The sequence below is a fragment of the Malus domestica genome, chromosome 11 (genome assembly GCF_042453785.1).
Source record: "Malus domestica chromosome 11, GDT2T_hap1".
NCBI lineage: Eukaryota > Viridiplantae > Streptophyta > Magnoliopsida > Rosales > Rosaceae > Malus > Malus domestica.
This window is the reverse complement of record NC_091671.1, coordinates 10,845,894-10,869,021: the sequence shown is the minus strand read 5'-3', so window position 1 is coordinate 10,869,021 and position 23,128 is coordinate 10,845,894. Positions and strand designations below refer to the sequence as shown.

General features: G+C 39.4%; 1 protein-coding gene and 1 long non-coding RNA gene across 10 annotated transcripts; one reads left to right on the top strand and one right to left on the bottom strand.

Annotated features, from left to right (window-relative positions):
- The first annotated feature begins 1,338 nt into the window (after nt 1-1,338).
- Nucleotides 1,339-1,910, top strand: LOC139189351 (uncharacterized). Of its 2 annotated transcripts, XR_011573221.1 has the most exons (3): nt 1,339-1,408; nt 1,492-1,589; nt 1,764-1,910. It is a non-coding gene; the product is annotated as an uncharacterized lncRNA (long non-coding RNA). The 2 variants fall into 2 exon arrangements; XR_011573220.1 differs by lacking the exon at nt 1,339-1,408 and having other exon boundaries at nt 1,448-1,589.
- Nucleotides 1,911-11,855: 9,945 nt separating this feature from the next.
- Nucleotides 11,856-19,609, bottom strand: LOC103447829 (DNA repair protein RAD51 homolog 2). Of its 8 annotated transcripts, none has more exons than XR_011573423.1 (13): nt 19,448-19,609; nt 19,244-19,357; nt 18,972-19,124; nt 18,764-18,867; nt 18,588-18,651; nt 18,438-18,493; nt 18,177-18,257; nt 17,628-17,687; nt 17,443-17,534; nt 17,254-17,368; nt 16,615-16,758; nt 16,115-16,241; nt 11,856-12,155 (listed from the first exon to the last, which is right to left on the bottom strand). XR_011573423.1 is itself a non-coding variant. In XM_008387029.4 (12 exons), the coding sequence occupies exons 1-12, from the start codon at nt 19,529-19,531 to the stop codon at nt 16,198-16,200; spliced, it is 1,116 nt and encodes a 371-aa protein (XP_008385251.1). In that variant the 5' UTR covers nt 19,532-19,607; the 3' UTR covers nt 15,858-16,197. The 8 variants fall into 8 exon arrangements, 4 of the variants coding, with proteins under 4 accessions (XP_008385251.1, XP_070664736.1, XP_070664738.1 ...); XR_011573421.1 differs by having other exon boundaries at nt 17,254-17,373; nt 19,448-19,607; XR_011573420.1 differs by having other exon boundaries at nt 17,254-17,534; nt 19,448-19,608.
- Nucleotides 19,610-23,128: the final 3,519 nt, after the last annotated feature.

Here is a 23,128-nt window from a genome sequence, read left to right as displayed (position 1 = left end):
CTGCAGTGGTGGCCAGGAACCTTCTCACTCCCAAAGATAACAGACTACTTTCCAAACGATCTGATGAGTTGGCTGTTAAGGACTCTTTGGCTCTTAGTGTTCAGTGTGCAGGTTCTGTGTCTAATATGGCCCAACGCCTATTTGCTAAAACCCGCCAAGTTGAATCATTGGCTGCTGAAGTGATGAGTCTCAAACAGGAGATTAGAGGGCTCAAGCATGAGAATAAGCAGTTGCACCGGCTCGCCCATGACTATGCTACAAACATGAAGAGGAAGCTTGACCAGATGAAGGAATCTGATGGTAAGGTTTTACTTGATCATCAGCGGTTTGTGGGTTTGTTCCAAAGGCATTTATTGCCTTCGTCCTCTAGGGTTGTACCTGGTAATGAAGCTTCAAATGATGAACCTCCAATGCCTCCTCCTTCTGGGGTTTTGTCAAGTACTGAGGCTCCGGATAACCACCCTCCGGTGCTTTCTCTTTCTGGGGCTCTACCGACTGCTGAGACTTCCCCTAAGCAACCTTTGTGAAGGCTCCCTTTTGTTTGTTTATTTTGACTCATGTATATGTACATATTTGTGGCTTATCGAAAATATTAATAAATAAGCTTTGCTTCATTTCAACATATTGTGTTAAATACACCAAAGCCTTCTTCATAAAGTTCTTTGAATTTTTGCTTTTGTTGAAACCTGTATTGTTGAAGCTTTGTGAGTGAAGCATGTAGTTTGAGGTAGTGTTCCCTTAATTTCCCGAGTGAGGAAAACTTCTCGGTTGGAGACTTGAAAAATCCAAGTCACTGAGTGGTTGTGAGACTGCCGAGTATCAAGGTGCAGTAGCATATGGTGGGAGTCCCCCAAGTCTTCAGGCGAAGAGAGTTGCCGAATGAGGTGTCTCGCGTGTTACTAATTTGTCAAAGTAACGAATCCTTGTTTCGATGTCACACATTCGTATATGCTTTATCTAAAAATATTTCCAACTTTTGTGTGTTTGATGCTGCATGCTATTGACTAGACAAGATCAAGTGCAATTAGTAGCTTTGCTCTCTTTTTCATCTTTTCTTTGGTGGAATTGCTTTTCGTTTCCACTAATCAGCCTGAGTGGATGCAAGATAACACCTTTCTCTATAGCTCAGATTGCAAAGTCGTCTTCATGAAAGTTTTTCCTTATCTTGTGAACTACAACATATCCAAATTTGAGATCCATCGGAGTAGTACAACTTCAGAAATTCAAGTATGATGAGTAACTGTTCATCAATGTTCTGTTAATCCGTCAGACTTGTTGTGAGCTTCGAAACTCCATTTGCTCTTGTTCAGATCAACATACTTTCTTCATCGAAGTTGTTCCTCAGCTTGTGAGCTACAACATATCCAAATTTAAGATCCCTCGGAGCAGTATAACTCCAGAAATCCAGGTATGATGAATGACTGGTTATTATTTTTCTGTCAACCCGTCAGATTTGTTGTGAGCTTCGAAACTCCATTTTCTCTTGTTCAGATCGGTATGCTTTCTTCATTGAAGTTGTTCCTCAGCTCGTGAACTACAACATATCCAAATTTGAGATCCCTCGGAGCAGTATAACTCCAGAAATCCAGGTATGATGAATGACTGGTTATTATTTTCTGTCAACCCGTCAGATTTGTTGTGAGCTTCGAAACTCCATTTTCTATTGTTCAGATCGGCATGCTTTCTTCATTGAAGTTGTTCCTCATCGTCTCTTTCATAACATATCAAAAATTCAGAATGAACTAATGGTTAAATATTTCCAGATCTTCGAAACATCACAGCAGCTTCGAAATCTGCAAGAATCCGACTGTCATGTTTGGAGCTTCAACACTTTAATTTCCGTCGCTCAAACAGAAATGGTTCCTTCTTGAAAGTTGTTCATATGCTCAAGAACTATAGGGTGTCCAAAATTCAGCTCCATTGGAGAAGAGTAGAGGTTGCAGAAATTTGATAGATGAAAGGAGGCGGAAGAGGGAGAGAGAGAAAAAGTCTCTTGGGTTGGATTTCTATTTTGGGGCAGATTCCAATTTTTGTAGCACCTTCATTATTGATGAATTGCTTGTACTTTTGTCCATTATGAAACTTGGGACTTTGGCTTGTTGTTGGATCTATTATAATATGTTTGGGAACATATATAAGTGAATAAATAAGAAGGAAAATTTTGGGCCCTTGTGGGTGTAAAACAAAAAATGTTTATGTTTACCCAAGTGTTTTTGTACAAGTTCAAGGGCATCTTGGGTTTTGTGAACAAAATTTGTTTATTTGGAGCAAGGTTTTGTGTTGAAGCTTTGTAGGTGAAGCTTTGGTGTTGAAGCTTTGTAGATGAAGCTTTCGAGGTGAAGCTTTGATGGTGAAGCTTTGTAGATGAAGCTTTCTGGGTGAAGCTTTAATGGTGAAGCTTTGTAGATGAAAGTATGTAGAGGGAGCTTTCTAGGTGAAGATTTTTTAGGTGAAGCTTTGTAGGTGAAGCTTTTTTAAGTGAAGCTTTTCGGGTGAAGTTTTTTTTGGGTGAAGCTTTGTGGGTGAAGCTTTTTAGGTGAAGCTTTGTGGGTGAAGCTTTGGAGGTGAAGCTTTTCGGGTGAAGCTTTTTGGATGAAGCTGTTTTTTTTTTTTTTTTTTTTTTTTTTTTTTTTTTGGCGCTTGACACGGTCTTCATTTGCTTGTTTTGTAGTGACTGTGGAAGACGGATTGCTTTCTGATTGAGAAGGGTTCCGGCATCGCTTGCTATGAATGTAAAAGAGTGAGGGCTGAGTTGGCTAAATTACCTCTTTATTGAATTCATTGCCAAATGGCCTTCATTACATAGGATGCCGAACGGCTATAGCTCAACACTTGTACATCGTGAGTCTATTTGTAGTAGTACTTCAAGTGATCAGCGTTCCATGGATGGCCAAGGGTCTTGCCATCGGAGCTTCTAAGTGTGTAAGAGCCAGGGCGACTGATGCCAATGACTTCATACGGTCCATCCCAGTTTGGACTAAGTGTGCCTTCACTCGGGACTCTGTCGCAGAGTAATCTTTTCTTTAAGACCCAGTCTCCTATTTTGAAAGAACGAGGCTTGACCCTAGAGTCATAATAGTTGGAGATGCGCTGCTTGTAGGCGACATTCCTCAAGTGAGCTTGGTTTCTGTGTTCCTCGACTAAATCCAAGTTGAGGGTGAGTTGTTTGTCATTTTCACTTTGAATGTAGTTCTGGACTCGGAATGTTGCTTGCTCGAGCTCAACAGGGACAACCGCCTCTGTGCCAAAGGCAAGTGAGAATGGAGTTTCTCCTGTTGAAGTCCGATATGAAGTGCGATATGACCAAAGAACTTGGGGTACAAATTCTGGCCAACAGCCTTTAGCTTTGTCCAAGCTGGTTTTCAAAGTGCGCTTGATTATTTTGTTGATGGCCTCAACTTGTCCATTAGACTGGGGATGAGCTGGAGAGGCAAAGCATAAGTTGATGTTGAACTTAGAGCAGAACAACCTGAACTTCTTGTTGTCAAACTGTCGCCCATTGTCAGTGACTATCGCATTGGGAATGCCGAATCTACAAAGGATGTTCTTCCACACGAAGTCTTCTATCTTTGCCTCAGTAATGGTTGCCAAGGGTTCTACTTCGGCCCACTTTGTGAAGTAGTCCACTGCAACGACTGCGTAACAGACTTTGCCCTTCCCTGCCGGCATTGGGCCGATCAAATCAAGTCCCCACTGGGCGAAGGGCCAAGGGCTGATCATAGGAGTAAGAGGCTCTGGAGGGGAATGAGGAATAGTTGCATATCGTTGACATTTGTCACATGAGCGGGATACTTTGATGGCATCCTGGTGGAGTGTTGGCCAGTAATATCCTTGGCGAAAAGTCTTGTGTGCTAGGGACCGAGATCCAGCATGATCTCCACAGACTCCCTCATGTATTTCCCGAAGGACGATTTCCGCCTCGGCAGGCGTAAGACACCTTAAGTATGGCAGGCTAAAACCTCGCTTATAGAGTTGATCATTGATGATCAGGTAGCGGGTAGACTTGTATCGAATTTGCTTAGCCTGGACTTTATCATTTGGGAGGGTGCCATGAGCAAGGAAATTATAGATCGGGGTGATCCAACTATCCCCCTGTTGTAAGTTGCATACTTCTGCGGCCATGGTGCTTGGTGTTGCCAACAGTTCGACATGAATTTTTCTTCCAATCTTGTCTTCCACAGCTGAGGCGAGGCGAGCCAGGGCGTCTGCATGACTGTTTGCCGCTCGAGGAACTTGGGTGATCTGGTAGTGGAAGTGCTTGAGCAAAAGTTGTGTTTGCGCAAGATATGCTGCCATGGAGCTGTCCTTAGCATCAAAGTTGTTGGTAACCTGGTTGACCACTAATTGGGAGTCACTGAAAATATCAATTTGTTTAACCCCGAGGTGTTTGGCCAAACGTAATCCTGCTAGAAGGGCTTCATACTCGGCCTCATTGTTTGATGCCTTGAATTTGAAACGAAGAGCATACTCCATTGCTACTTTGTCGGGCGTAGTCAAGACTAGTCCCGCTCCACAGCCCTGTTGGTTGGATGAGCCATCAACATACAGACTCCATGCTGAGGTCGTTGATTCTACTTTCTGAGCTTCCGATGGTAATGAAGCTACTGCTTCAGGTGTAGAAGCAATGTCAACAGGATATGTGAAGTCGGCGATGAAATCTGCTACTGCTTGACCTTTTTCGGCTGGTTTTGGTTGGTAGGAGATGTCAAACTCACCCAATGCTATCGCCCATTTGATCATTCGCCCAGACGTGTCAGGACTCTGGAGTATCTGTCGAAGAGGGTGATTGGTAAGCACGATGATGGCGTGTGCTTGGAAATAAGGGCGAAGTTTCCGAGCAGACATGACCAATGCTAGAGCTAATTTCTCAATGTTGGAGTATCGCGTCTCCGCATCTTGTAGGGCCTTGCTAGCGTAGTAGACGGGTCGTTCGACACCACTGTCCATTCGAATAAGAACAGAACTGACTGCTGAAGCCGAAACCGATAGATAGATGATGAGAGTGTCACCAACTTCTGGTTTGGAGAGCAGAGGGGCTTTACTCATGTACTCTTTGAGGTTCCTGAATGCCTTGGCACATTCCTCCGTCCATGTAATGTACTTCTTATTTCCCTTGAGTGCTTTGAAGAAAGGAGCACATCTGTCTGTGGCCTTAGAGATGAATCTGGTTAAGGCTGCCACCTTGCCAGTAAGGCTTTGGATGTCTTTTGAAGTTATTGGCTCTTTCATGTCGAGGATTGCTTTGATCTTTTCAGGGTTAGCTTCAATGCCTCGTTGGCTAATCATGAAGCCTAAGAATTTGCCAGAGCCCACGCCGAAGGCACATTTGTTGGGGTTCAACCTCATTCGATACCTCTTTAGAATGGTGAAAGTTTCAGATAGGTCGGTGATGTGTTGGTCAGCATGTTTGCTTTTGACTAGCATATCATCAACGTAAACTTCCATGTTCTTCCCAATTTGTTCGGCGAACATTGAATTGACCAGTCTTTGATAAGTTGCTCCTGCATTCTTTAGGCCGAAAGGCATGACTTTATAGCAATATAGTCCCCTGTCAGTAGTGAAGGCCGTGTGTTCTTGGTCTGAGGGGTTTATGAGGATTTGGTTGTATCCTGAATAAGCGTCCATAAAGCTCAAGAGCTCACACCCTGCCGTAGAGTCTATAAGCCTGTCAATAAGAGGAAGAGGGAAACTATCTTTCGGACACCCTTTGTTTAGGTCGGTGTAGTCAACACACATCCTCCACAAGACCTTTTGAAGCGAAAGACTTTCTTTGGTCGGATTTTTCCTAACAAGGACCACATTTGCTACCCATGTCGGGTAATTGACTTCGCGGACAAAGCCTATGCCTTTGAGTTTTTCAACTTCTGCTTTCATTGCCTCGTATCGTTCAGCGTCATAAGATCTTCGCTTCTGTCTCACCGGCTTGATCTTGGGGTCAATACTCAAACGATGACAGATGACATTGGGAGAGATGTCTGGCATGTCCTCGTATGACCAGGCGAAGACTTCAGTGTTCTCTTTCAAAAAAGATATCAATGCTAACCGAAGGGGTGGTGACAATGTGGTGCCAATATTCACCATGCGGTCTGGATGATCTCTTGAGATAGGTACCTTCTCCAACTCTTCAGCAGGTTGGGCTTGCTGGGTGAAAGAGTCATCTCGAGGATCATCGGGTTGATTGTTGCTATCAGGAAGATCCAAGGTCGCTTCATCTAGGCTGGTCTTTGTGACTTGGTCATGTACAGACAGGGTTTCCTTGGGTCCGGGCAAGTGTTGTTGCTTAACTGAAGTGTTGTAACATGATCGTGCACTAAGCTGATCTCCTCTGATGTAGCCGTTGCCATGGGGGGTTGGAAATTTCATCAACAGCATATGCGTGGATACCATAGCCTTGAGATCATTGATGCCTGTGCGCCCAAAGATGACATTATATGCCGTTGGGCAGTCAACCACTAGGAAGTTAGTGGTAATGGTAGCCGTGTAAGGGCCTGTACCAATAGTAAAGGGTAAATGTATGCTCCCTAAGGGTTGCACGATATCACCGGAGAAGCTTATCAGAGGAGAAATCGAGCGATCGAGCAAGTGTTCAGCTACACTGAGTGCCCTGAAAGCTTCGACAAACATGATATTGACCGAAGCCCCTGTGTCTACGAGGATTCGTCGAACATCAAAGTTGGCTATGTGAGCCTCAACGATCAATGGGTCGTTATGAAGGTAGATGATGCCTCTTTCTTCCTCAGGGTAGAAACATATCGGATCCCAGTTAGGTTTTTGATACTTCCCTCCCCTGATGTCTTCCACGTGAAACACTTGGTGACCAGGCCTCAGACTTCGTTCACTGTTTTTCATGGCCCTATTGGAAGATTCAGATATGGGTGTGCCGCCGCTTATGGAATATATGACATTCACCTGGCGTTGGTTACGGTTATCCCTTTGAGGGTGAAGAAGGAATTGATCAATTTTTCCTTCTCGTGCCAAAGCTTCAATACGATCACGGAGGATGATACATTTCTCGCTATCATGGCCGTTATGCTCATGGTAGCAACAAAACATGCCCGCGTTATTCGGGGGCGTGTAATCTGGGTGCCTCAGCTTTGGCTTTGGTATCAGGTGAGCTATGCTGGGGTAAATGGCCGCGCATGTGGCATTCAAGGGCGTGTATGTCTCATACCTTGGGGTAGGGGGTATCTTGACGCGGGTTTGACCCACTGCATTGACTGCCTGGGGGCGAGCGTTATTGTGGCGATACCCTTGGTTATCGGGATAGTGTCCCTTACTCTTTTTACTGAAAGGAGAGTGGTGAGGATGGAAATCCTTCCTCTTGCCTTGAAATTGATATGTCTGTTGATTCGGTGAAGCATTATGCAAGGCATGGGGAGGTGCCACTGCTGTTTGGAAAGTCGAGGTCTTCTCATTTAGGTGAGTCTGGCTTCCACCTCCCACTTGTTGATAAAGGATGGTTGTAGGGGGTTTCTCCTGATATGTCTTTGCCTCGGCGGAGGCATGGTTATAAGCCTGCGCCATCACCTCAGAGTAAGTCTTCCAAGTATTGGCATTGATCATGTATTTAAAGAAACAATCACGTAGGCCTGCCGTGAAGGCTTTGAGGGCAGTCTTGTCGTCTGCCTCGGCACACCGGGAGTATTCATGGCTGAAGCGGCCAGCATACATACGTAATGACTCGTCTGGCTTCTGGCGGATAGTGTACAAGTCATCTGCAGAGTGCAAGCGATCGGTTTGGAAAATGTGTTGGGAAACAAATAGTTTCCTCAATTCCTCAAATGAGTCTACCGTCTCAGGTGTAAGACGACAATACCAATTTAGAGCTCCACCAGAGAGGGTGGAGGGGAAGAGAAGACATCGCTCTTCGTCGGTGTGCATCCGGTATGCCATGGTGGACTCAAAGAGGTTAAGGTGCTCAATCGGGTCCTCTTTTCCAGTATAAAGTTGCAAGCCAAGCTTTTGCTTTGTCTTTGCTTGAATGGGGGTGTTGAGGATCCTCCTTGTAAGAGGGCCAGGCCTGGGTTGGTTCCAGTCAGGTATTTCAGCCTGACGTTCAGCCTTCAACTTGTTTACTTCCTCAAGAAGTTGTAGGACAAGGGGGTCCTGAGCGGAGTTATGTGTCACTGGAGCTTTCTTTCGTAAATCTCCATCTCCTCTTGGAATTAGGAAGGTTTGATCAAGGGCATGTGATTTTTCCCTGGACTCGCTGTACTGGCTTCCAGGGTATGTCTGTCGGAACACCTCTGAGTCCCCTGTACCCTCATGTCTCTCTAGGACTTGTTGCCCCTTCCCCAAATTGGTGGCCGGCTTGGGCCGTGGCAGGGGACCGAGTCTCTCAGAAATCCTTGGGTCATTAATCTTTGAGCTTATATGGATGGAATTCTCTTGACGTTGCTTCAGGAAATCCCGACAATCGCGAAAGACGGCTTTCGATCATTCTGCCCCTTCAGCAAAGAGGTGTCTCCCTCCACTTCTCATGGTTCGGGTCGAAGCAACTGGGTTAAGAGAAGCCTCATGTTGATTATCAAGTCGAGGGGTAATCTGTTCCCTATCAGGGATATCTATGTCGAATGCATGTGACCCTCCATGTTGGAGGGCACCCAGTTGATGGTTGACTTCCACGGGGGCAACAAGCTCGCGTGTCTGAGCTTGCCTAGCTTCGTGGAGTGTCTCGAAGAGCTTCTCATATTGCTCCTGGAGGACCTCATTCCTCATTGCTATCTTGTTGTTCTGAGCTTCCAACTCATCGACTTTAGCTTGAAGAAGAACTCGTTTTCCTTCATTCTTTCGTTGTTTCGCACTATGTGCAAGGGGGGTGTCATTCTGTGTGCTGTGGCTTCCTTCGCTTCCCATATTGGAGAGGGATGCCTGGTCAAAAGAAAGTGTACGAATGATAGAAACCAGCTTGACACAGCTGAAGAGAGTAGGAATAAGTGTCGTTTCCCACAGACGGCGCCAAATGTTGATGCACAAAATCAGCGAAGACTTTGGTACAACAGAAAGTGTCAGGTTTTGTGACCTTCGCTTGGTTGCTTCGGTCACTAGTGAGGATAAGTACGTAAATAAATAGAGACAGAGAAGCAAACACAGGATGTACGTGGTTCACCCAGATTGGCTACGTCCACGGAGTAGAGGAGTTCTTATTAGTAGTGAAGGGCTTACACAAGTACAAAGGATCAAGCTCTCAATTTAGTGAGTTCTTGTGAATGATTTAACACAAATGGCATTAGGCCATATTGTGGGGGAATGACCCATATTTATAGAAAAACTTGTAGCTTTGTCACATTGACATGTGTCATGTTATGATTGGTTCTTGATGTCGACACGTGCTGCGCTCTGATTGGCTTCTAATATTGACACGTGTCGAGTAGTGATTGGCCTCCTGGTCGGAGGGGAACTCTTCTGGGTCCTTGACAGTATAGCGTTGGCCGGTGCTCGGTAGTTTCGGGATTGGTCAAGTATGGTACAAACAAGTTTAATAAAGATGTGAGTATTAAAATACTAAATCAATTATTAATTTTTATTTTAAAAATTATGTAACTGACATGTAAATTCATTATTGCATTAATGTGATGTACCTTAATCAAAATCTGAAAACTAATAAGATTTCAATTAAAGAACATTAATAACCAAGGATCAGATACTAATTTTTCCTAAAACAATTTATTAATAGTTTGAGGTGTGTAAGGGGTGGATTTTTTTGCCAAATTGCCGTGCCAACCGAATTACCAACCGTGCCATACCGATTTTGTGCCAAATTTTTTGTGCCAATCGGTAATGGTACGATATTGTACCGTACCGAAATTTCTTGGTACGGTATTGGTAATGGATATCATTACCACGGTATTACCTTACCGTACCGAACATATAATATAATATATAATTTATAAATTATATAATATATAATTATATAACACATATTTATAATATTCTAATAATTTGATATGATGAAAGAGGCTCAATCTCGGTTCAAGATTCCAAATAGGAAGAAGATTGTGGCCAATGTGTGGGATTTATATGTGTTGGAGAAGTCTAAGTTATTTGAAGCAATGCATAATCAAAAGGTAAGTATCACAATCGATACTTGGACATCGGTACAAAACATTAACTACATGGTAGTTACCGCTCACTTCATGGATAGTGAATGAAAGTTGCACAAACGGATCATAAACTTCATAAAGATCACGGGTCATAAGGGAGAAGACATTGGGAAAGTTCTAGAAGTGTGTTTGAACCAATGGAGGATAGAGAAGATCTTTAGCATGGGGGAAACTTCTATTTGTTTTGGTTCGTAACTTCTATTTGGATTGTAAGCTTAATTTTCATCATGAATCTTGATGCATCATTTGAATTATTGTGTGTGTGAATTGTAAATGATGAATAATAGATGAATTTAGGCTACAATGTATGAGATAAAGGTACACTAAAAAAGTGTTTTGCCCTTGAATTGGGTTAAAAAAGCAAAAACAAATTTTGTCCCAAAACAAAGTGGCAATTACCATTGCCATACAATGCCAACCGAACATTTGGCAATACCGAACTTCGGTATACCGAAAGTTTGGTATGGTAATGGTAATAGATTTTACCAAACCGAAAGTTTGGTACGGTAATTGGTACGAGGGTTTTGGTACGGTAACCGTACCGAACCCACCCCTAGGTGTGTTATATATAATTATTGCTGTCGTATAAAACTAATTAAAAGTGTTTTAGTCATTTGACATGGATCTCGCAATTCACACCAGACATGGAACATCAAGAAAGCTAAATGGATCTCATACTTTTCCTTAAACAAACTTGCCCCTACTCCCTAGGAAAAGGAAGGAAAGATCATTGGACATTGGAAATTAAGGTAGACATAAAACTATTCTAAAGAAACAAAATGAGGATTCATAATACAACTTTTGCGGTTCAGATTCATTTCGCTTAATTGTATAATAAACGTTTAAAATAACAGGAGCTTACATACAGTGTTTTTATCAACATCATGTCATACACATCGAGTACATGCAAGACCTTTTCTTTTACTGATGAAGCACCAAACCCCAAGCATTAGGGTTGGTGAGGGCCTTGTATTTACTTCAAGTAAATTAATCAATACACCAACTTGCTTTTCGCAATGGCAGAACCAGAATTTTATGTGAGAAGGGGCCTCGTAACATGAAAAATTAGAGTAAATTGCACAAACTTTGAAAGACCCATCAAATTCAATACAGATAACTGAAAACATAAAAACATTGTATAAACTCAAACACTTGAATATGAGGTAAAGAGTTAAGCTAGAAAATTTAAAAGTATAACAAAAGGACTAAAGAACATACAAAGAAGCAAAAGGAGGTGAAAGGAAGTCTGCATTGAAATAAAAGAGATGAAGTGAAAAAGAATGCATGTAAAGGAAGTGAGTTTAGAGTGAAAATGGGCACACTTGAATTTTAATGGTATTCGACTGATAAATAGTAATGAGAAAAAAGACAGATTGGATCCAAGACTATTCTGGTCTCTGGCTTTTCATACCTCCAATATACAGATTTTAGAATTTGCTCAATGAAAATGTGCATACATGCATAAAATGATACAAAGTACAAAAAGAAAATGAAACTATGCACTAAAATATATCTATACTGATCAACTCGTAGTTGTACCATCTCCTCGTGACAAGAAGTAAAATAAAAGCTGTGATGTCTTCTTTTTTTCTTTTTTTCTTGATTTCTCCAACCACCCCCCCTTCATCCTGGGACGACCTATTATCAAAGGTTAATCCCAAACCAAACGGATCGTTCCTTTTTTGGATGTACGAAGTATAGGATTTTAAGTAAAAACGAGGTTGTGGGAGAGCAATACCGCAAGGCCCCAACTCCCAAAAAAAAAATGAATGCATTTTATATATTATATGACAAAAAACAACAAAATAATCATCATCTTTGATTAAAAATACATCATAGTTTAATTGTACTTAAAACTCAGAAATGACTTAAGTAATGGCAATCATCTAGCTGGAGACTTAATGATCAAGTTTGTTCATCGACGGTTAAAGAATAAACTAGAAAAATCATTTAATCTCTACTAAAAGTGATCAGTTTGTCTCTTGAAACGGAAGCATTGGTGAGGCAAATACACCTGGTTATGATCAAGTTTAATGTATCCGAAATTTCCACCTGCAAATACAAAAATGTTGCAATACAAAATTTTAATTTACTAAATTAAATAAATAAAATAGTTTGAATTTAAGGATCATGGACACCAGATACAATGTACTAATTAATATTCTAATATTACCCAAATGGGACAAACAAATCAGCATAATAAAAATAGTAGAAGGGTTGTTTTATTAACACCTTATATATTGTTGAATATATCTCACATACTAAATACACCCCACATCTACTTTTTCAATCAAAATTTATCTTAGTACATACACCCCACATACTTTCCTACACTATCCTCACACCCCAAACTTTCTACATACAACCCACATTATTCACATACATTCAACATTCTCTCATTGTTCAATCTCACTACACCTCCAAATTTCAAGACACTCGCTAAACATGTAAATACTAATTATGAGGTCAACTACATGACATTCGATTGTTGGTTTATTTTACTGGTAGAGCACAAATCCAAAATTTGTATCCCTCTCTGTTATTCCTCTAGAGTCGATCTCACAAAATTTTAACCTAATAAAGAATGATAGGACATGGATGAATTTTTATTTTTTTTTTCAAAATTATAATGGGTTCAATTCTTTTTACTGTATAAAACTTAAAAGAAAGTAGCGCCAACTGCCAAGCTTACCACTTAGAGACAAATTTGTTTTGGAGTAGTTATGGTTACGAATTCGTAACATTTTTTTATTTTTAGGGTTTAGGTTTCTATCAATTTGGGGGTTTTTATCAATTAGGGGTTTTAGGATTTCAGGGTTCGGGTTTAGACAACTAATTTAGAGTTAGGGTTCATATTAGTAAATAATTTGTGTATTTAATTTCTTTTAAATTTTTTGGGGCTAAATAGTCATTTCATGTAAAGATAAATGAGTGATTTAATAATAATATTTATGTGAGGTGTATTCAATAATCTGTGGGGTGTTAATAAAAAAACCAATAGTAGAATGGCATAAATTTCGAGGAGATTAAGATGCCAAAAAATCATATTATAATAGCATAATCCAAAACCACAATTATTATATTAGATTATATTAATGATTCAGAGGAGCTGAATCGGAATATAATCAAACTAATTTGTTTAATGAGGTTTTTGACGATGGGCTTAAAAGTTAATCAAGTCCAAATTATGGCATGCTTATCAAATCAAGAAATGTTTTTTTTTTTTGTAGAATTAAAGAATGTTTTGCAAACCAAACATTTTTGCATAGTTTAGTGACAGGCTACAGCTGCTTCAAGGGATTATTCTTTCTTCACAATGTTTAAAAACAAATATGATATTAGAGAGACCATTTGCTATAGACCATGGTGCAACAGTTGATAGTTTTGGACCAAATGATGGTATTTACTGTAAGAGGTGGAGAAGTTGGCTAAACTTCACACTGGGCTCACCATAATAATATGGTTCAAATTTGTCTTTAGCAATAATCTAACCTAAGACCTCTGACTTACAAGTAAGGAGAAATACTACTAGACCGTAGTACTAAGTAGCGTGTAGTAGTTGATGGTTGAATTCCTTATTTAAGTCCTTAAATAAGGCATTCAACTATCAACCACAATATCATGTTATCAACAAACCATGATCTTAAAACATGATCTCTCTAACATTTTCCCAAACAGCTATACAAAAACATGCATATGAATATTAAGAGAGAGAGAGCATGCGCGTTCTGTCTCATATAAACAAAAAGATAAACAAGCAAATAAGGAAACCTTAAAACCTAGTCCAAGGTTTGACCTCTTCTCATGTATATTATTTTGGACTACGTTATGACCTTTTAGGTTATGAACAGGCAACACAGTTTATATTTGTTTAATTATATATATATATATATATATATATATATATATATATATATATATATATGTAGGAATATAAAATCACCCTTTCCTTGGTTCCTAGAAAGAATAAAGAAATAAAAAGAGTAAATTGTGTTCAACTTGAATCTTGATGGAGTACATGCGAAGACTAAGAAATTGGGAACTTTAACGAAAAGCACCCGGTACTGTTCACTTTAACGAAAAATCACATTTTTACACTAAAAAGTCAATCCTGGTACTATTCACTTTATCATTTATTTTGTCCTTATCATTAAAACTCAAAATTTTCAAGTCCTTTTCATTAGTTTTCCTTAAGAAATTCTTGTTAAAGATCCGATCTAGTCTTGTAGACTAGCTACATTATTTTGAAAGATATATAGTAACCATGATGCATGTGAAACATAATCAAGTAGTGGTCCATGATATATATCCAAACCAATCTAGATCTTTCAGTATTTTTTTATACTACCAATACTGAAGAAGGCGAGAGATCAGGAGAGTCATATACAAACTCCCGTCCATAGTAAAAGGCTCCACGCCTGAGCCTTGCTAGACTCAACGATAGTGTAAGGTGTAAGTTAAAAGAACAAGAGAGAGGAAGTTTGTCCCTTAGTCTAGTCTGGATACTGTTAGTTTATTGAGTTATAAGTTGCGTGGAACGCTTCTTCCCCGTCTCCTCCTTTTATTGGTTGAGATAAATGATATCATTCTCTACTCTAAAGATGGCTTTTGCCTTTAATTTCATATTAACATGCGCATCAAGTAAAGCATATTTCCAATAGGATGTCTCAAGAAAATAATGGCTCTCACCTAAACTCCATTCATAAAAGGTAACACAATAACATCATGAGAAAAAAAGAAAACTAGTGTGTATAAGAATATCTATCATTGCACTCGAAGTTCCAAGTTGGATATCTTCAACCCCATTTACTTAAGAGCATGTTTGGTACCTAATTTCTTTGTCCTTCAACTTGAGATCATCATTCCACTATCCTAATCTTTGTTTTTTCTCTATCATCTTTCATTAAACAGTTCTCTTATTTCAAATCAGTATGCAATGGCCTCTAATTTTCCACCCTTTTTGTCAGAGGATTCAAAAAGTGTTGTTCTTCTGTTTTCCTTCTTGTAAGTTAAACATGATTGGCTAATCCTGAAATAAACTAATTTCCAATATTAGAATAAAGGTAAACAAAACTTGGTGTTAACAAAGATATTATTACCATCACTCTACCTCACTCATCATGTGACTAGGAATGCATTTTCGACTACATGTAAGAATCTCCCGATCCACAGAAAATGGGCCTATAAATAGCACATAAAATGGCATATCCTAGTCTCCTAGATAGGTACCGTCAATTCTCTTGGGCTTTACCTACTTGCTATGGGCAAAGATTAAATGGACTCAAATTCACAGGCCGGCAGCGGGACCTGCTTGATGCAGTCTGGTGCATTATACTGCCAGTCAGTCTCATTTGAGGACTTGGATTGTCTGCCCTTCCCATCTCATACCTTTCCCATGCGCCATATATTTTGTGGTCACGGTTAAGACACGTCAACATTTTATATTGATTTTTTTTATAAAAATAATAAGACAAAAAGTAATGGAAATATAAAATGTTGACATGGCTTAACCGTGATCACATAAATTGAAGGGCATGAGGGTATGGGATGGGGAGGGCAGACAATCCAAGTCCCTCATTTGAAGTAACAACTCGTATTCTGACCGGTGGGTTTTGCTCTACCGGACTTCCTTGTACACCGACTAGCTCTTTGTCTAACGGTAACTTCCCAAAATTTGGAAGATGTCTGTGAGTTTGATTCCTCGCTCCCCGTTGATTAAGAAATGATAAAGATAACAAATTGTACTACAGAAAATGGTGACGAATAATGAGTTTGTATATACTGGCAAATACCAAGAAACCTGTCAACCAACATTCACTATCAACAACTTCACATCGAACGGATTATACACCCTGCTCATGAAAGGAGTACAAAACATAGAAGATAAACACAAACTCTAAACCTGCTAAGAGAAAAAAGGGCCCTCAGCAAGTTTTAAATTTCAGTTGATCTTTCCTGGATGGTTAGCTTTGTGCATGGAGAAGTGATGCGTATTGAGTTTGTAAGCTGACCTGAGGCACATATTTTTTCTACCATCGTATTGAATTTCTTGCAAATTCCTACACATTTATGATGCTGCTTTCCTTCAGATTGATCACTGAAACCTTTTCCCGTCAAAATTAATTATGTCGCTGTGTCCTGCATTTGTGTCACTACAAAATGAGACTTTCACTCTAAAGAAGAAAACTCCTAAACAAACTCGAGTGGCAATATTTTCTTAAAACATATAAACCGAGAAGACATTTTCCATAATCATGCAGGTGGACAGCAGAAAAACCTTGAAATATGGAAACCGATTTTCTAAAACATATAGTGAGAAGGCGATTTCCACAATCATGCAGGTGAGAGCAACCATGCCAAGTGAACTCATATTAGTTCCTCAGTTGTCAAAGTGGTTTTTCCAGTGGGATATCACATAAAAAATTACTAAATGATACATACTACGCACTAAGTACTCCACTCTCTGTGCTGTTGATAAATTGCCTTAATACAAGAAGTCTTAGTGACAAACCTTGGCAATGAATTGTGTTTATCTCTGGTCCTGTCAGTTCTATTCCACCATCGCTTAGCAATGAGATTCCAGATGATGTTATGTTGAACGCGAAGGCCAGAGGGGGTGATATCGGAGACTTTGCCAGCTTGATGAACCTCTTCCCTACAAGAGGGAACGAGAATGTGGAGTCAGAATGAGGAATAAGGGAAATGACGATTCTGGATTCCAAGAAGTGTCACCATTGCAGCCATCTCATTAAAAATCATTACAATTTGGCTGTCTCTGGGCATATCTTGTAAATCTTCAGAGCCATAAAATGTTATCACCATTCAATTCCAATAATGTATGGTAAGAATTCCGGTTTCAGAAAGATGCCTATAAGGATGTTGCTAAATGCTAATACAGAACAATCAAAATGAAGGAAGAGGTTTTACTTACTGTCAATCTTCTGACAGATTTGTGAAGATATTAAGAAGGAGAAGGCAAGGCATACACACTCATATCTTAAAAACGGATTTGAAACATATCCTAGTTCCAACGATGGATATGCAGCATATGAATAACATGCATCAAAAGGAAAAGCATGTTCATATACAACTAAGGAGAAAGAGGCGGCTTCATGACAGTATAATCGTTTTGAAGTCCAAGCATACAAACCAGATTTAGAATCAAGCACAAGACGTATGGTCACAGCATGAGCCCAGTGAATCCCCAAAGCAGCAACAAGATGAGAATCATATTCTGTATGTTCATGTAATGCTTTTTCCCTGTGCTGCACTGCAGAGTAAGATATATTACATTCATAATTCATATGAAGAATCTCACAATTTGACCAAACTATCCTACCTTGAAAAGCATACTGGCAGGCTTCATCATGAATTTGAGATCTCACTTGGTTCGTAACAACAATAGGGATGCGTGAAAATTCAGCAAGTGACCTAGATATGTTAAGGAAGTGAAGGAGCTTAATCCCGAAAATAAAAAGCACAATCATCAACACCAATAAAGTTCCAACAGTCTAGGATTCTCACTTAATAAAGGAAATATGCCAACCCAGTAGATGCTGCCTAGGTGCGCCCTGCCCCTGTTCCCTGGACAAATATCATTAAAGCAAACTGGATAAAGCATGACTATTCTATTCGAAGACATGTTATGTAAATGTACACGAAATAATGAAAAAACATAGGATTATATAGCTTAACCAAGACATAGGGATAAAGGAAAACAGACCATATTTTATAAATTCACGAACCAAAATTTGAAAACTAGATATATATGTGTGTGTGTCTATATATATATATATATATCTATATATATATATATATAGTGCATTGACATGGGTGTCAAAGAGGTTCTCCGATATTTCTATAAACAGCTTGTAATGAAAGTAAATTTTATTTTATCTGCTCGGAAATTCTAAATTCTATTGAGACATGGGCCTGGAACAACAAGGTTTAGTATCCCAAGTACTATTTCTTATCCTAAAACAAAGTCATAAATGGAAATCAATTGAAAATGGCCTAATCATAAACGACTATATCCAGAACAGGTTACAAGCATCGTAGAATATTTGAACTTACCCTGCAACAAGAGCAGCCATGCTATCAATAATTAGCAACTTCACTTGGTTTTGAAGGAGTGAGATCTTGAGTTGTTGCAAACTGGAATGAAAATCATCTTAACAAGTTGGCATAGTCCGACACTCATGTTGAATCATTTAGTTGTATCTCAAAAGTCCACAGCACATTTTGTCAATGCTAGTGGACAACTGAGTTCCCTGTACACCAGGATTAATGTTCTCACTAGGGATAACAGAAAACAAATTTTGTTTCGAATAATACCTCTCAGTGAACTCAGAAAGTGATGTCGGCCGCATAACAAGAATCCTACCAGCCATCTACCATGCAAATAGAGGATAATATTTCATTAATCAAGCATATGATATTCACTAAAAATCTTATAGAGAGCGCAATCATTTCCCATATGAATACCTCTTGTGCCATTCCTTTCTTGTGAAATATTTCTGGGAAACTCTTTGATCCAATTTCTATCATCCTAATAATGACAGGTCAAGGTAAAATCTCCCATCTTTAACAAAATATGGTAAGGAAATTTTTTGACACAAAACAGCCGATAATTGATGTTTTATAGATCTTCAGTTTATTACCTTCTCGAACTAAATTTGGATTCTACATCGATGTATATTACCCGACCATCTAAACCTCCATAAGCTTCTGGCAACGAAGCCAACAATGCAAGCTTCAGACAGAACTGCAATTGAAATAATCATTCAAACGGATACTTAGTTACACGTAAATATAAATCAGGATGTATGATATACGACGATCAGATTGGCGAAAGAATTAGAAGTATACCTGTGTTTTGCCAATGCCAGCAGGACCAACCAACTCTGTCAAAACCCCAAATGGAATGCCACCACACAAGGCATCGTCTAGGCCTTTGAGGCGCGTCGAAAGGTGACCGCCATTGTGTTCCTTCTGAACCTGTTGCTCCATTAGACTTAGCACCTAATCAAACACAGATAAAACCACAGCATATCAGAAACACACCCAAAGAAAGAAAATTTTCAAATATTTCTATAAAAAAGTAAAAATAAAAATAAATAAATAAGGGTTTTGAGGATCACGGTTTGATAGGGAGGACATGTGATTTCACTGATGCGGGCTATCGCAGACGTGACTTCTGCCAAATTCACATCTAATACCTCCATTAATTCGAATTCGGTTAACGACAGAGCTTCCTGAAATTCATATTTAAACCCCCCAAAATTGAAAATTTCAGAAAGTATTTAAAATTTTAATTTTTTTTGGAACATTCGATTGAATGTTACCTTGGCGGTGGTGATGTTACGAGCGGTGAAAACGTTGGCGATGGATTTGGGGAGGCCCATCTGGTTGATGAGCTTGTTCGCCATTTTTACTCTGAGAAGCTCAGAAGCTTTCTTCCGTCGTCTGAAGTCCACGTTCCCGCCAAATGGTAGACCCTAACGCGCCATACTTTGTTTAGAGTGCGGAACATGTCAAATAAGCCCAGTGGGCTTTCCTCGGGTACGGATATTTAAGGCCCAAGTCCAGCCTAATTTCGTACAAGTCATAATGCTTTAGGTATCGTTTGGTATGCAGACGAGACGGGACAGGACGGGACGGAATGAAGAGAGAGCAAAGATGCCCTCAGATGGAAACAAGAAGGAAGAAGAAGGAGACGAAGAGGTTATAATTTTGTATTCCACGGATGTAGAACGAGTCGTTTCAGGAGGGGTGAGGCGGAACGAAAATTCACCCAAAATTCGTCCAGTGGAACAGCGCGTTCCATCCGTTTTAGGCGCACCAAACGTGGGACGGAACTGAAAGTCCTAGGATGGGTACTAACTTAATCTATAAATGACAACTTAACGCTAAAGCAAATTATGGTTTCTATTAATCAGTTATTCAAAATTAATCCTACACAAATATTCAACATGAATATAAAAAGCACACACATGATGTAGGATTTAACGAGGCAAAACCCACCACTGGGAAAATCCTCGGGCTACCAAGCCAGGAAGCACTAAGAAAGAAAGAATACATAAAGACTTACAAAACTCATCAACTAGACACTCATACCAGTTGGCAGCTTTGTCTTCACGCTTTGCTACTCGATCTTTCTTCAGTCCTCGAGTTGAAGTGGCACGGTACTAACGCAACCGTCAATCACCTTTCCCTCGAACTTTGCACGATGCTAACTCGATTATGCAGAATGTTTATATGATGAAGTGTTTATTTGGAAAACAATCAATTACGAAAATCACAAGGCTCATTTCCATAATTGGTATTCAATTTAAAACCTCAAAGAAAAACAGCATGAAAAATAATATCTTCTCTTAAAAACCCATGCTGTTGGAACCATAAGCAAACAACAGTATTTCAATTATTTTTCCACGCACACGAAAAACCCAACTGATGTTTCTTCAAAAATCCTTTTCAATAAAATCAGTTTCTATGCATAAAATGGTTCGCTTGAAACAATTTCAAAGCTTCCTTATAAATCCTCAATGCACGGGAACCAATTTAACCTGATAAGATTTCATAACTAAAACCTGTTTTAGCTAAATCGACAATCCATATTGATCAATAACTCTACCAACACCCAAACACGTTTTGATAACACGGTTTGAAAAGTCTCAATACCATCAGATTAGTCCTAATGCAATTAGACTATTTTGCATGCTTTAAAATCTCGAATATAAAGGAATAAGATATTTTAAAGAGATAAACCACACAATGGTTAAGAGTCCTATATCAAAAACAATAACATGAGATATAGATGAATGTAGTTGGATGTATGCATGCAAACATACCTGAATATTTATCGCGTGTAGGTAACATCTTTGCATCGAAAGTGTGAGAACCCTTCCTAGACTTAACCTATTACAATTGAAAATGTATAACAAGTCTAAGCTATTACAGACTCAGGCATTATGTCAGGGATTGCCAATTTTACCCTAACAATCTCCCCCTTTGGCATTTCCTTGACAAAACCCTCAATTAACAACATTGTAGAAACCTTAAACTAATGTACTGAAGTCTGTAATCTGCACACATTAAACAAAACACCCGTGACGTACAAAAAATAGATGTTGCAATAAAATTAAGACTTAAAGATGATTCAAGCATATCAACATCTTTCATCGTGCAGCAATTAAAAAAAACTTTATTAAGAAATAATCATCCAAACATCATGTAACATCAAACAAGCTCGTCTAACTAAAAACTCACAAACGAAAATACTCTCCTAGCTAAAAACAAAAAGAACTCTTCTAGCTAAAGTCTCTCCCCCTAACTCTAGTCTCTCCCCCTTTTTGTCACAGGGAAACGCCAAAGCCAATAATCAATCATGCTTGGCAGCACCATCGTCATCCGAAACCCAGTAGAGATCAGAATCCTGATCGTCGTCGGGATCCTCTTCGGGATCCTGTTCTGGATCATCTTCTGGATTAAGAGTAGGCAGCGGTGAGTGGTCCGGAATAGGTGGACAAGGAGGACGAGGAGACGATGGAACACAATCAGGATGAAAGTCATCCTCGTCATCAGAAGAAGAAATATGAATGAGAGGAGCAAACAAGTGGTTGGGAAGGCGATGAAAACATTGCTCCAAATTAGAAATACGATGACTGAGATCATTTGTGGATGACTTAATGAAACGTTCGAGAAAAGAAAATTTCTTGTTCAGATCAAGCATTTGTTGGAAGACCGCTTGGGAAAACAATCAGAAGGGGAAGAAAACAATTTACGTTTCACAGAACGTGTATAGTGAGGAGAGAAGGAAGGATTAATAACAGGAGTCTTGCCTTTCAGAACAAGAGGAACTGCAGACTTGCGTGAGGATGCCATGACAAAAAAAATTAGTGTACAACGTGCAATGAACAATGAAAGAAACCGTACTATAAAGAAGAGAGAAACCCAATTTACTCCAATTGCAAAGCAACTAGAACACCCAAAAAGATAAGAAATAAAATAAAAAATAAGAAATAAAACAAAAGGCACAATGTAATGGCCACAGAAACATAATACAACCAGGAGACTGCCAAAATAGTCGAAACCATATACATGCAATATGATTAAACAAGCCATCTCAACATCAACCCCTAAACTCACATGGAATATGATCAAATATCACTCAAGGTGTTTGGGTTAAAGTGTTTACACTCAAAAAGATCATTATGTGAATGCCCGACCATAGGCTTGCAGATCAATCTTATCTCCACACATCAACAACCTACTCTCAAGAGATGAAAGAAAGTCTTACGAAGGGTAGTAACTAGGCTTAGGGACTGGATAAAGTTAAAAGAGAATAAGGAGAATAGAAGTCCGGAAAGTTTTAGAGTCCTTGAGATATAAAACTGGAGAGAGTTTGAGACTGAAAGAACCACTGGAGCAATAGAAGACGCTGCACACATTTGAATTATTAGTGGTCTTCATGTATAACTGTAGCGGTGATATTACGTCCTTGGATTCTATTGATAGGCCTGCTGTTGATTCCGTTGATATATGTGTGGAAATCATACGACGTTGGTCTCCCTTTGTTTTTTTTATTTTTTTTATTTTTTTATTTTTTATTTTTTTATCAATATCTTGTCTTGACTTGGAAAGTTGCTATCAGCACAATAGTTTTGTCTGCAGTAGTGAAACACTCTTGGACTCTAAAAGAACGATGGAGGCAACTGGCTTTGATTTTGCAATGGAGGTGAGAAACAGTGTATAAAAATGGAAGTGGGTAATCTGGGCTTAAAAAGAAGCTCCATAAGACAGATAGAAAAAAAATAATAAAATAATAATAAGGCAGGGGGCTTATAGGTTAATGATGAAGAACGTAAGTCGGACTTTCATCTTACAGGTAGAGTAAGTAGTGATACAAAGCCTTGAGAGATCTCAAAGCAAGTTCTAGAGAGTCAAATCACATAAGATATATCACACAGAAACAATTAAAAGTGTATGAAAAATGCATACACTAATGGAGGCTCAAAAGCTCACAA